This window comes from Hemicordylus capensis, chromosome 1 (genome assembly GCF_027244095.1).
Source record: "Hemicordylus capensis ecotype Gifberg chromosome 1, rHemCap1.1.pri, whole genome shotgun sequence".
In the NCBI taxonomy this organism is placed as follows: Eukaryota; Metazoa; Chordata; class Lepidosauria; order Squamata; family Cordylidae; genus Hemicordylus; species Hemicordylus capensis.
In genome coordinates this window covers 15,041,175-15,056,148 of record NC_069657.1, presented here as the reverse complement: position 1 = coordinate 15,056,148, position 14,974 = coordinate 15,041,175, and the positions used below count along the sequence as shown (strand labels likewise).

Genomic DNA, 14,974 nt, shown 5'->3' with positions numbered 1-14,974 from the left:
GTAAAGGTAAAGTGTGCTGTAGAGTCAGTTTCGACTCCTGGCGACCACAGAGCCCTGTGGTTGTCTTTGGTAGAATACAGGAGGGGTTTATCATTGCCTCTCCCGTGCAGTATGAGATGATGCCTTTCAGTATCTTCCTATATCACTGCTGCCCAATATAGGTATACCAGTGGGGATTCGAACCGGCAATCTCTTGCTTGATATTCAAGCATTTCCCCACTGAGCCATTAGGTGGCTCTATGGGACCTGCAAGCTATCGTCATTATTAAGCACTATTTGCGTGCTCTACAAAGAATGAGGGGAGATGTCCCTGCCCAAAGGGGTTCACAATTTAAGCAGAGGCACAAGGGAGACCACAGAGAGGGCAGCTTCACACGACACGCAAAAGGCCGATCCACCAGTTCTTGGAGCTCGGCAGCAAGCCTGACTTCCTGTGGGAGTAGGGGAATATGTCTACATTGGGCATCCAAACCCACCAATGTTAGCGTATTGTGTCCTACTTGCAGCTCCGAACCTGACATTTGTAACCAAGATTTGAAGTTGGTTACAGATGTCGCATTCAGAACCACAATTATTGTGGGACATACTGATGTTGGAGACTCCAGACAACATGCCCAGTGTCAGCATATTGCACTCCCACCAGAGGTTGGGCTTGCCTCTGCACATCAGGAAATGGTGGCTTAGCTTGTTGCATGTCACTGGAATGGGGCAACTTGGCTGCACCAGTTTGGTGATTTTGAAGGGCAGCACAGGGGGCAGGGAAGTAGGATGTGGCCTCTGGACACTTGTGGCCCCTGTGCACCCGCTCCCCCCATCTCCATGGTGGCTATGGCCCTGGTCCAACAACATCTGGGGAACCAAGACTGAGAATCCCTGCTGAACCACCAGTGCTGAACATCCTGCCTCCTATCCCCTTTGTCAGAATGCCAGTCTTGTCCTGGGCATAGGTTAAAAAAAGAATTCCTGAGGTGAAATATCAGTATCCTTCCCTTGCCTTGCCTATCTGGGAACCTGATCTCCAACTAACTCTGTCATTGCACCTGTGGGATGTTTCCTGACAGCAGTTATGCAGTGATTTGGTCTCATGTATTTTGCATTCTGGGAATGTGCTGTGGAATTTGCCACGGTTATGCATTTTTAAACAAGCACTGGCCAACATTCTGATTAAGGCTGCACTTGTGCTATGAATAAAGTTGCGCTAGTGCAAGAAGATTGCATAGCTGCATGAAGTCACAGGCATTTTTAAAATAGCACTTTTACACTTGCTCAGAAGTTCCCAGCAAAATGTTCTTATGAACTTTTGCCCTCTAACTGCCATCACATGGAAATGTGATGAATGGATTGATAGAATACTGTGGTTAAGAATGTGACATAGTCCTGTAATTTTTTCAATTTCAGGTTCAAGAAGGGAGCGCTGTGGGTATCGTATCATACGCCGGCATCGTAATTCAGAAGACCCGGTGCACTGCGTAAGCAAAGGGAAAAAGAACAATGAGAATATCATCCAAGTGCATGAGGTCCTTGTTAATGCACTCACCCCAGAACAGTTTGTTTCAATATTACTAGAAGCGGAACCACCGAACGTGCTGGTGAGCCGTCCCAGCAAGCCATTTACGGAAGCTTCCATGATGATGTCCTTGACTAAACTTGCAGACAAAGAACTGGTCCACATGATTGGCTGGGCCAAAAAAATTCCTGGTAAGGATTTTGAAAGCTTAGATTTCCTGCTGGAATGTGTACTGTGTAACGTTTAAGTCATAAATATTGGTGATCCTGAAAAGCAAGAGGACAATAATTATGTTGTTGTTTGCACATATGACCTGAGTGTGGCCATTGGTCAGTGGGAGAAGACATTCATTATGTATAGAATATACGGGTCCAGGCCTTAGCACCTTCAGCTGAAGATCCCAGATAACACAGTTACGTTGGGAAATTTTCCTACTTGGCTAAGAAGTTGGGAAACCATTTCTAGTCAGAGTAGGTGATACTGAGCTTGACAAGCCAATAGATTGGCTTGATATAAAGCAGCTCATATCATTTAGGGCAGGGCTCTCAAACTATGCCCTCCTGCAGATGTTGGCCTACAACATCATGATTTAGGGGAAACTTCACTGGGGACACCTCCTGTGTGAGAACTGCTGAGTGAATAGTGGGTGGGTATTCAAGTCTGCATTTGTGCAACTCCCAGTTATTTGGGCAATGATGCTTTCTGACTACAGAATGAGTGACTGGGAAGGGAACACAGGTGACTTGAGTACTGTCTACGCCCCTGCACAGGTGTCAGCACCACCATTGCACTCCACAGCTCTGTATACACAGTTGCATGACACCCATTGGAAATAATGGGTGACGCATTTCACCACTGCATGCATGGAGCACTTTATCGTGGAGCGCTTATGCAGGGGCATAGCTGGTGCTCAAGCTGCTTGTGTTTCCTTGCGTAGTATGTCAGTCACTATGATTATGCTTATTAGAAAAAATCATCCTGTTTTTCGATCATATCCTCAAAGTGGTTTACCATTGTTTAAAATAAGTCCAATGTTATAAAACAATGTTTGTTAAAACAACCAACAGGACAAAGAGGAGGGGGGGGACCCAATAAAATATCATGATTGATCAAATGATCAATCATGCTGAGAAGAAGTCACTAAAAGTCTGGGGAAACATGATAGTTTATACCTAAGAAGCATCCAAGTAGGTGCCAGATAAAAGGGGCTTTAGTTGGGGGAGTGCGGAATCATCCCCCCACACCCAACACTCACACATCGAGGTTTAGCAGGGATTCTCTGTCACAGTAGAGACCATTTCCTGCCCTGGGCACCTCTCATATTTGCCTCATTGATCGTCTGCACACTGATGGACCAAGATGACAAACAGGATAGATTTGTTGTCCAAAGAGAATTGGAATTGATGCTTACTGTTGCAGGAAGAACTTCATCTCTTGCAGGCTGCATCACCTTTTCCATGTGGTATCACACCTAATCAAATCTTTAGGATCTAGATGCCTAGCTAGAAACCCTCCACATAGTTATCTATAGCAAAATGGTCATTGCCAGAACCATTTTTGTTGACATCAGTTTGGGTAGACTTTTTCAGCATGGTGAGCAGAATTAATCCCAAATCCTTAAAAAAGAACAACAAATAAATTAAATACAAAGAGTAACTGAGGTGTTAAGTTTTGGAGCTTCTGAGACCTCTTCCAGGACTCAGATTGCAGAATCAATGCTCCAGCCATGTAACTATTGTGTAGTTAGGCATTTTCTGATTTTTGTAACGTGTCTAAAACACGCACGCAGTGGGACAAGTGATCAGTGTTTCTAGCAAGGGAAGAAAAGAACCAGGAATACAAGAACAATTCTTTCTTCTTAAAAGTCTCAGATGAAATTTAAAATCACCGAGGTCTTGAATGGGAGCCCAGGTGACAAGTAATTTTACTTTGATTGTTGGAAAATGCCAGGCTTTTGCACTCAGCTGGGTAAGGAATCTATTTTCATTTGAGTTACTATCTGCTTATTTTGTCACTCAAAGCAGTGGTGGTAGAAATGTCTTCTTGGTCTGATTTCTTTCTTGCCAGCCCACCTCTTATCTGGTAAATATAAGTGCTGCCAGGGTATTATATTAATAAGTTCTCTCTTATGTAGTGAGAAATCCCTATCTTTTCACAAATTTTGTCCTATGAAATATTATTCTTTTCCATTCCAGACATATCTCTTTTTCTCTTAATCGTGCTCTTGGCAATCATTCTAGTTTAGTTTATTTCAGGTTGTCATTCTACATGTGGACTGCAGAATGAATGCTGAAGTATGTAGTATGAATGCTGAAGGCTTTTTTAGAATACAGTGTGATCATACTGAAAATTAATTGCGACAGATATTAGTGCAAATGTTTCCAAGTGCATAGGCATCAGTATGGCTGCCTTCCCAAAAAGCAATGGTTCTAACTCGTGTGTGTGTGTGTGTGCGCACGCGCGCACTTATTGCATGTACTGTATATACAGCCTTTTCTCCATAGACCCTAAGGTGATTTATAGTATCAATAACAATATTGTAAGAGCATCCTAACATCCAAAATCCAAATGTAAAACATTGAGGCACAATAAAATGATGGTGGTACATTCTCTTCAGAGCTAGGGCAATGTAATTATCCCTGTGGAGATGCAAAAAGACTAGAGTCTTCCCCTGCAGCCCCAATGGGGGTGCAGTGGGGAGGGTATTATTTTCACTGCTCTCCACTTCCTGCTGATTGAGTTTTAATATGCAGGAATCGATCCCTGAGTGGTGCGTAGCCCTCAGGGACAGCTTCCTGCAGTGAACACTCAATCTGGAGGGAGGAGAGAGCAGCGAAAATCACACCCTCCCCACTCCACCACCACTGGGGCTGCAGAGGAAGACTGGAAGGCACTCAGCTCCAGCCTCTTTGCATCTCTGCAGGGATACTTAAGAACATAAGAACATCCCTGCTGGATCAGGCCCAAGGAGGCCCATCTAGTCCAGCATTCTGTTTCACACTGTGACCCACCAGATGCCACTGGAAGCCTACAGGCAGGAGTTGAGGACATGCCCCTTGTCCTGCTGTTACTCCCCTGCAACTGTTACTCCCCTGCAACTGCAGCTTCCATTGCCCTAGTCCTGTTTCATGGCAGCTTGTCATAATTTTGACTTGGTGTGAAAATGGCTAAGGCTACAATCCTAGCAACACTTACATGAGATCCATTAAAATCAGTGAGACATCCATCTGAGTCTCAGGAAGCACAGCCAGCCCTGTGGAATATGGAGGAGGCTGCTTTTGAAATGACTATTTTCACCCTAAATGTTTTTGATCTTTTCCTCCCTCTCCTCCCCTTTCTCTGAGATCTCAAAGTTGTTTCAGAAAACACAGGTCTCTTCCCCGTCACCACCTAAGAAGAGTCCTGCTGGCTCAGACCAAAGGTCCATCTAGTCCAGCAGCATCCAGCTCCCCACTGTGGCCAACCAGATGCCCACCAGCAGGGTAGGAAGGCAATAGCCCACTGGCACTGTCATGCCCAGAAACTGAGGATCAGTGGCATCCTCTGCCCATGGAGGTTTCAGGAAATGCAGAGAAGAGGGAGAGAGAAATTGGCAATCAGGCTTCCTCAAAAGCAAGGCACAGATGGGGAATGTACTGTTGTATGTGTACCACCACCACCACCACCACCACCACCACCACCACCTCAGGTTCCTTAATCCTTTCCAACCTCTCTACTAAAAATTATGTCCATCCCAAATGACTTTTCTTTAAAGAAAATGGAACTGGAGCTTTGTTGCACGTAACTGCGTGTAATGTGACATCAATGTTTCTTCTGCATCTCTCTCTCTCTCTCCCCCACCCCCGGCTTGGTTCTTCCTCCTCTTCCTCTTTCTTTGTCTTATTCATTAGTTCTTTACCACCTTCCACTTTTTGTCTCTCTAGCAAAATGATGTCTTTATCAGGTTGCTGCTTCTTCCCATAAGGCTTTACTGCCTGTGCCAGCAAGAACAGAAGGTTGCAACTGACTCATCACCAATAGTTTCATGCTGTTCCTGATCTTGGGATGCAGCATGTAGGGTGTGTGTGAGAGATCATACAGTGTGGATCACCATGCATGAATTTCCTGATGGTCCTTATTTTAATCTAGATCCTTAGTGAACAAGCTTGTGGTGATGGTGATTATGATGATGATGATTTGAAAGGGTGGAACGTTGTGGCACAAATGCAAGTCTCATGTAGCAGAACAAGACCCTTTGTGCTCACTTCTGCAGAAGATGTGCTTTCCAAGTTGTAGTAGTGAGCCATGCTTTGCTCGCATCGTCTTCTCTTTCTGCTTGCCTTTCTTCCCTTCTTAGGAAAATGCTGCTGGTGACACACAGCTCTGTGCAGAAGGGAGCCGAATACTCTTGTTGGTTTGAGAATGTTCTCTTTTTTGTTGTGCCAATGTGTACATTTCTGTATTTATATATTTAACAAGATGTATGCTACTTTCCACACAATGGTGCTCAAAGCAGCTCACAGGTTTAAAGTAACAAACAAACAAACAAAAATTACAACAAAAATTAAACCTTCAATATGAGAGCTATTTCCCACTGTGCTGACCTCCGTGCTGTGTTTTTCCCAGCACCAGGGGAGCCCTTTAAGAGATACAGAAAGGCTGTTCTCACAAGCAGCCTGCAAGGGCAGCCCAGCCTGGGTTAGGCTGCTCGTGTGGAGCACTGGGATAATTCCCAATCCCGGTACTCTAGCCCAGCCTAACCCTGCTGGGCTTGCTCCGGCTCTTAGTCGAGTTTAAGGGTGCAAATGTGCCTTTAACCCTGGCTCTGGGATTGTGTGTTTGCTAAGGCTGCTTGCAGCCCAAGCAGACACAGAGACAGGTGCCTAGAGTGCCTGTCTGATGGGGGAATCCTTCAAGGCACAGTCCTTGTTGCACAGTGCCTTGTGGTATATCTGGAGGCCAGGAAAATGAGTCTTGGCCTGTGTTGATCTGCACTGCCAGGAGCAGTACAGATAGAGTGGGCGTGGGAAGGTAAGCTGGATTGTGCCTCCCCCGCTGCCCTCCACGCTATTTGCACATGCTCGTGTGAATAGTCTTAGAGTCTCATTGTGTCCCAGTGTCATCATGGTAGGCATGCACAGAGCTCTGGGAAGTGTAGTCCTTCTCTGCTGCAGGAGTTCTGCTGGAGCTCGAGCTCTCTGAGTGTGTTATCCTCCTCACGTGTTCCTAGGCAGGACTATGCTAATTAGCTCGAAAAGACTTCAAGAGCCTGGGGAGGATAGCCCCGCCCAGTTCTTTCAGTCCGGTGTTTGCTCCAGGCAGTTTCTCATTCATTCTCCTCACAAACCTTAGTTTTTTTCAAGTTTCCTGACCTTTCTCCTTACTTCTTCACTTCTGTGTTTAAGCTCTTCTTATCGCCTCTTCATCAAACCGCAACAAACCACCGCACAGGTCTCCCGCCTTTGGGCTGTGAGACCCACAGAACAGCAGCAGAGAGGGCCAACGCCACACCCCACGTCCAGGTGGAGACCTCACTTGCCTCATTGCTGTTTCTAACGAGGCTCCGCCAGGCGTCCGCAACTGCGCTTGCTGCCCCTCCACTGGCCAGCGCGGAGTTGGCTCCAACGGCCTTGCGCCAAACCGCTGCCAATTCCCTGGCGTGTTTGGCGGGAACTTTAGGGGCCTCAGCAGAGCAGGGCCACCCCGCTATTGCCACGTCTGGTTCAGACACCGAAGCATCGGCGCCCAGAAATTGGTGCAATGTTCAACAAGTGAGGCAGAACCAAGGAGTGGTTGCACCTCAGCAATTGGTGAGACCCAACCGTGTCAGCCACAGTTTCTAATGAGTCTGGAAGGATTGGGCTCTAACCTCCCCCCCCCTCCAAATTCCCCAATTCAATGCCACCAGTATGGCAAGCGTGGTTTCAAGACACTCTCTCCCTATCTTTAAAGCAAATACAAGTTTCCCAATGTAAATATGGGAAGAGAAAGAGGTCCAGGAGAGAGAAATCCTCCTTCTCTGAGTCATCCTCCTCTGTATCCAGCAGCCTGCCTCCAAAAAAAAAAGGCTAAGAAAAAACATAAGCACTTCAAAAGAGCCAGGGGAACTTTTTCTAAATAAAAAAAGTTAGGCACTTCTCAGGGCTCTAACCAAAAGGATACACAAGCTCACTCATCAAAGCTTTCAGGTTCTGACTCCACAGATCTTCACACAGAGGTGCCAGTACTAGCCCTTCCTGATAAATGGTCCATCCTGGCTACCCCATTACTGCCCTGGAAACTGAGTTTGATATGGTCCCTGATGAGGGAAATCAGGGTGACCATGACCCCAAACCACCCCTGAATGGAATGGGAGAATGGTCTGATGGCCAGGAGGTTGAGTCCAGGGCCACCTGCCAGTGCCTGTTCCTCTCTGAGGATTTTAGCCCACTTGTGACCAAGGCGATTACTACCTTGGGACTACAGGCACAACCCACAACTGTACCCCCACAGCCTTTGAAGGGGAATTTGGTTTTCCCAAAGCCCAAAACTAGAGACATGGAGCTTTCTTTTCCTGAACCATTCACTGACACTATTTAGGGATGTGCACAAAACTGTCTGGCATGGTTTGGTTCAAGTCCAAACCGGACCCAAACAGGACCAGGAGAGTTCCCCCCCACCATTGACCCACCCCTGGTTTGGTTCATGGGGTTTCACAAGTCAATTTTTTTTTAAAAAATGTATTTTAGTACTTACCCCCTAGGAGGCTTCTCCAAGGCCGTGGGGGTGGTCTGTTGAGGTTCCCCCTCTCCCTGCCAGCCTTCCTTGTGGCAAAAATTGCCTGGTTTGGGTGTTCTTTGGCCCTTTCTGGGCCTTTCCTCCTCGCAGTGGCCATTTTGGAGGCTGCCATGCGTGTACAATGGGCCTCTGCGTTGCACATGCCCAGCAGCCTCCAAAATGGCCTCGGCAACTGGGAGAAAGCCTGGAAAGGGCCGGAGAACACCTGAACCGGGTTATTTTTGCCACATGGAAGGCTGGTGGGGGAGTGGGAAACTCTGCGAGACCTTCCTGTGGCCTTGGAGAAGCCCCCCGGAGGGGGTAAGTACAAAAACCCACTTAAAAAATTTGACTTGTGAACCCAACAAGTGGCCGAGGGGTTCAGTCCAGGGTTGGACTGAACATGGGGTGGTTGGTTTGACTCCGAACTATTGAACCAAACTGATTCGATGTCGAACCGGTTCGACATCGAACCTGTTTGGACATCCCTAACACTATTAAGCAGGAATGGCTACTACATCCCACAAACAGAAAGTGACTGACAATAGCAAATAAGTACTACTCCTTTTAACAAGATGCCTCCGATTTCCTTAAAACACCTCCCATACATGCACCAGTAGTATAACTCATCTCTGGCTTGCTCCTTCTTCGGGATAGAGAATCCTCATTAAAGGACCCCGCTGACAAGCGGGCAGAATTCACACTCATCACCATTATTTATTTATTTATTCAATTTCTATACCGCCCTTCCAAAATTGGCTCAGGAAAGATGCATGATGATTCCTCCTTAGCAACATGCCCCTCAGCAGCAGCATCCATGCTGGCCAGATCTGCACTAATTTGGATAGATGATTTGTTCCAGGAACCCTTTTCTGACCTGAGCTGCCTGCAACAGCAACTCTTAAAAATTCAGAAGCACAGGTCTTTGTGGCAGATGCCACCGTAGGCTCTATCTGCTTTTCTTCCAGAGCCTCAGCTGTAGCAGTAGAGGATGACACAACCTCTGGCTTAAAAACTGGCAGGTTGACCCTACCTCAAAGACTAACCTGGCAGCCATGTCATATAATAATCCCAAACTGTTTGGAGAAGAAGCCTTCAAATACATCCTAGTAGAATCCAAGGTCAAGCGCAAAACTTTGCTATCCACTCTCCATAGATCTGATCGCCCTGCATGCAGAAGACAATTTCAGCCCTTTTATGCCATCCAGCCTCCCTTAAGAGGCCAGGACAGAGACATCAGGACCCAATGCACACCCTGGAATTGCCAACAGCTGCCTGGCAAACCCTTCACTCAAGGTTGCCAGTCCTTCACGGAACACCCCAAACCAGCAAAGCAACAATCTTGACTTAGGGCCTCCCAAGCTGGGAGGTTGCCTCTCTGCTCATTTGCATGCACGGGAGTAATCCATGACAGATCTCTGGGTCCTCAACACAATTGAAACTGGCTACAAGATAGAACTAGATGCAGTCTTTCCAAACCATTTCCTTCCTACTCCATGTTCTTGTTCGCTTTCCAAACACTCCGGCCTCCTCGTAGCAGTACGACACCTCATGGAAATAGAAGGCATGGAGCCCATTCCCCCTCCCAGGCATCTATTCTCTCTCTGTGAAACGTCCCCAAAAGGACGGTTCACAGAGGGTCATGGTAGACCTCAAGTTTCTGAACTGGTGGGTCAAGTGAAGGAAGTTCCAGATGGAATCCTTCTTGCCAATTGCAGAAGTGCTCTATCACTTAGACTTGATGGCATCAATAGATCTGAAGGAAGACTGCCTTCATGTGCCAATTCATTCAAACAACTGACAACTCCTGAGGTTCAAATATGCAGGGATCCACTACCAGTATACAGCTCTACCATTCGGGCTCTCATCTGCACCCTGCATATCCATGAAAATCTTGACACCTCTTGTGGCTCATCTACAAGGAATTTGCATATTCGTGTATAACTAGATGATCTGTATCACCATCCATACACACAGCGCAGACAGACCTCAAGACCGCAATACAGAAACTACAGGACCACGGCTTCCTGATCAACAAAGAAAAGAGCCAACTCCTGCTATCCCACAAACTTCTACATCTTGGGGTAGTCATAGACATGCTTCAGGAGCACCTGTTTCTTCCTCCAGACCGCCTCCAGACTCTAAGACAAAAGACCCTTATAGTCTTCTCCAAACAAACATTACCTCTTCCATCACTGTCTAGACTTTTAAGTTTAATGGTACATTCACTGCACTCCATACTGTGGGCCAGATGCCATCTTCGGCCTCTGCAGTGGTTCCTTCTAACCCACCAACTGTCCATTGCCAAGAAACTCAACACTCCCGTTCAGGTACCTCAACCAGTTCTTCAGTCCTTCCAGTGGTGGATCTAACCATGGCACCTCTCAGTAGGGATGCAGTTCCTGGATCCGCACCCCCCCCATCCCGATTATAGTAACCACGGATGCAAGCAATTGGGCCTGGAGTGCACACTGTCAACATCTATCATCACAAGGGAAATGGATGCCAATGGAGCAGAAGCACAGCATTTACTGGCTCAAGCTCTGGGCAATTCACCTAGCTCTGATACAAATATGAATATGATGAATATGTATATACCGCTTTTCAACAAAAGTTCTCAAAGCAGTTTGCATAGATATAAATTAACAAACAAATAAAATGGCTCCCTATCTCCAAAGGGATCACAATCTAAAAAAGAAATATAAGATAGACACCAGCAACAGCCACTGGAGGGAGAGCCTTCCACCAACTTCTCTCAGGTCAGCATGACCTTGTATGGACAGACAACACCACAGCAAAGGCTCACGTGAACAGACAGAGAGGCACCAGGTCGAAGTTGCTCCATGCAGAAGCGTCACTCCTGATACAGTGGGCGGAACCCCATCTCTCATCCATCATAGCACACTACATACAGGGTAACCTCAACCAGATAGCAGATTGGCTCACCTGGGATGACCTTCTACCAGGAGAATGGACCCTCAATCCATCAATGTTCCAACTCATAACAAAATGCTTTGGGACTCCCCTGGCGGATATCTTCATAATGCCATGCAACATCTAGCTCCCGAAGTTCTTTTCCAGGTTTCCCTGCACAGAGGTGGAAGCAACATGTGCCCTTTCGGCCCTTTGGCCCTTGGGACTCCTCTATGCCTCCCCCATGACTCCACTCATCACCAGAGCACTCAGGCAAGTCCAGCTACTCAAGGCATAGGTGATTCTAGTAGTGCCCTTCTGGCCAAGGAGACCATGGTTCACAGAGCTACTACAGCTATCTGTAGCAAAACTTTGGTCTCTCCCAATCTCTCACAATTTCCTACTCCAGGGCCCAGTGCACCACCCCAGTCCAGGCTGGTTAAAGCTAGCTGCGTGGAGACTGAACGGTGACTACTGAAGGAGCATGGGTACTCCGCCAAAGTACTGGATACCCTTCTGGCATCTAGAAGATCCTCCACCAACCGGATCTACCAATGCACATGAAGGGCCTTTCTCCACTGGTCCGCCCATCACTCCATTCCACGTAGTACCACTTCAATGAAAGAACCTCCTTAAAGTCCTCCAGGATGAACTTGGAAAGGGGCAAAAAGCTAAGACTTTGAAAAGACAGGGAACATCTCAGAGTTGTCTTCTAAATCAATGCAGTCTCACCCGCACGTCTGCCACTTCCTCTGAGGGGCAACCCTGCTGTCTCCTCCTAAGGTTCACAGATTCTCCCCCCTCTCCGCCCGGAACCTCCAAATAGTCCTCAAGACATTCCATGCCCCTCCCTTTGAGCCACTGAGCTCTATCCCCTTAAGGATCTTGTCGTTCAAACTGGCCTTCCTAGTGACCATTACATTGGCGAGACATGTATCAGAGATACAGGCTCTGTCAGTACACAAGAACTTCTGTGTATTCTCTATCGACTTCATCTGACTCATCCTTGACCCCTTCTTTCGTCCGAAAGTATCATCATTCCACCAGTCTCAAGGCATTGTCAAGGGCACCTTCTATCCTCACCCAAGCCACCTGACAGAAAGGGCTTGGCACAAAATGGATGTCTGTCAGTGCTTTAAACAGTATACCAAATGCACAGACTCCTTCCGATCCACAAATGCACTGTTTGTCTCCCTTTTGCCCAGATCAGTGGGCAAGGCTGTCACCTCAGCTACCATCGCAAGGTAGATAAGGTGGCATTGCCTTGGCCTACAAGGTTCAGAATCTCCACGCGCCAACAGGCATCTGCGCACATTCCACCTGGGTGGTGGCAACATCAGCAGCCTTCTCAACGAATGCGTTCACCCAGGAGATCTGTAGGGTGGCCACCTGGAAGGCTTCCTCTGCATTCACCAAGCACTTGTCATGGGATGTGGTGATGGCCACCAGCTTGAATAGCTTTAAAAGGGCCTTAGGCAGATTCATGGTGGACAGGTCTATCAATGGCTGCTAGTCTAGTGGCTGTGGGCCATCTCCAGCCTCAGAGGCACGATGCCTCTCAATACCAGTTGCAGCGGAGCAACAGCAGGAGAGAGGGCATGCACATACCTCTTGCCTGTGGGCTCTCCAGGGGCATCTAGTGGTCCTCTGTGTGAAACAGGATACTGGACTAGATGGGCTTTGTGCCTGATCCAGCATGGCTGTTCTTATGTTCTTATTTTACAAGATCGACTCTTGCGCCTCCACTCAAGCAGCTTTCGGCAGGAGAGTACTTCAGCAGGTCCTTCTCCTGGAGTAGACGAGGGCGCTTCCTCCCAGAGTGTCTTGCCAGAGCTTTGGTATATCCCATTCAGAGATGTCCTCAAGCTGGTGTTGAGGATATCTCGGCCCATCCGGCTGGTGCCTGCATCTGCTCCAGGGAATGGACTTTGCCTGTTCTCTTCTTCTGCTATAAATAAAATAAAATAAAAGATCAAGGCAAGCACAAACCAAAAGACTACAGGGGCTACCTCCCTTCACTGTTTTTCCTGTGTGTACTGCCCTCCATTTCCCTCTTTGTACATGTTGAGCACTGTTGCACTATTTTGTTCTCTTCCTTTTGTTACTTGGCCTGAAAGAACAGGGCAGGGCTATCCTCCCCAGGCTCTTGAAGGCTTTTCCAGCTAATTAGCATAGTCTTGCCTAGGAGCACATGGGGAAGATAACCCACTCAGAAATGTCCTTGACTCCAGCTGCAAGAAGAAACCTTCATGGTAAGTGACCAATGCTCCGTTCCCAGCACTTTTGCTATAGAGCTTTATAGGGAAAGCGTTGGTAAGGACTACATTTCCCTGTGTTATATGGCACTGGGGTTTGGGAGTGCTTAGTTTGCCTTAAAAAGCCTCACTGGTGTAGCACTATGTAATAGTGTAGCACTATGTAATAGTTAGTCACTGCTGCATGGCGCTGGGGGCTAAACAAAATATTGGGCTTTGACCAAAGTTTTGCACAGGCTTAATCAACAATTACGGAGCTCCATTTAGGGTCAGTATGGGCCGTCACTAGCTTCAGGACCTTGCAAAGAAGAACAGTGCAGTACTCTGTAAAATTACAGCAATTGAAAACAGCAGCAGAGAGGACCATAAGGTCATAGAATCCAGCAGGCAATTTTGCAAGCCAAGCACCTGCTGATAGTCTTTGCAGTATGGCAAAAGGTCATATAATATGGGGTTCATATGAACTTCCAAAGAGAGGGAGTTCTACAACTGAGGGGCCCATAGCAAAAAGGCCCTGTCCTTCACCATCTCCACTTCACTATCAGCCAAACCTCAGTAGGCAATGATCAGTCTTTGCACTGGACTTCCAGTATGTACGCATTCCCTATAGGGGAGGAGGATGCACAACACTGGAAGTCTGACATGATCAAGGGAGAACAAGCCCTCTGTGAGCCTAGGAAAGTTCATGGTTTGTTTGTCTAATTGATTTATTTCCAATAGGGCTCAGTGACGGAAAGGCAACTGTATCTCTTGAAATAATCCAATGCTTTAAAAATTCACACTTTTTTGTTTTAGAAAAAGAGGAATGGATGTCTGGATGGTTATGATGTAATGATTTCCCCCCCTGCTTTTTAAAGGCTTCATAGAGCTCAGTCTCTATGATCAAGTGAGGCTTTTGGAAAGTTGTTGGCTGGAAGTGCTAATGGTGGGTCTGATGTGGAGATCCATTGATCATCCTGGCAAGTTAATCTTTTCACCAGACCTTGTGCTAGACAGGTGAGAAAACAAGTATGTTTGGGCTTGAGGGACTCTGGTTGGCTGGCCGGTTGGTTGATTGATTGATTTAAATTTCAGGGCATGGTAGGGGCGGGGGGAATCCATGCAGGCATGAGGGATGGTATGATAATTGTGCATCATGTTGGAGAGCTTCCAGTCTTCAAGTTGTGGTTCCAGCACAGCAAAGAAATTTCAAGTGCAAAGGTTCAAGTTACTACTTGGGGACTTTAGGTGATTGTCTAGGCAGTGCTTCCTAAGGACCCAGGTATGTTACAACAAGCATTTGATTGGCCCTGGTGTGCTTAGCCTCTCCTGCCTGCACCCCCTGCAAATAGCAGCTGTGGGGCCCCCAATATGGATTAAGGCTGTGACATGGAAGAAGGGGCTTTTCCCCCACTGTGGTTCCAATCTGAGTTCTGTCCTCTGTTCCCTATTTACCCCAATAGGGAAGCCTCAGTTGGTGACAACATCAAATAGAATAGGCGGGACATCCTGTCTTGTTGTAGATTTGACGCATGCATTTTCATCTCTTGTAATTTGATGCTTGGTTAAGAAATAAGCTGATCTG

The 14,974-nt window shown here is 47.1% G+C and overlaps 1 protein-coding gene across 2 annotated transcripts in view; it reads left to right on the top strand.

The window, feature by feature from the left end:
* Positions 1–14,974, top strand: part of ESR2 (estrogen receptor 2) — a 76,189-nt gene that overhangs the window by 41,667 nt on the left and 19,548 nt on the right. For both annotated transcript variants that reach the window (XM_053284218.1, XM_053284219.1), the window contains 2 exons: positions 1,399–1,698; positions 14,268–14,406. In XM_053284218.1, the coding sequence (XP_053140193.1) occupies positions 1,399–1,698; positions 14,268–14,406 (439 nt within the window). The remainder of the gene's footprint in view (positions 1–1,398; positions 1,699–14,267; positions 14,407–14,974) is intronic.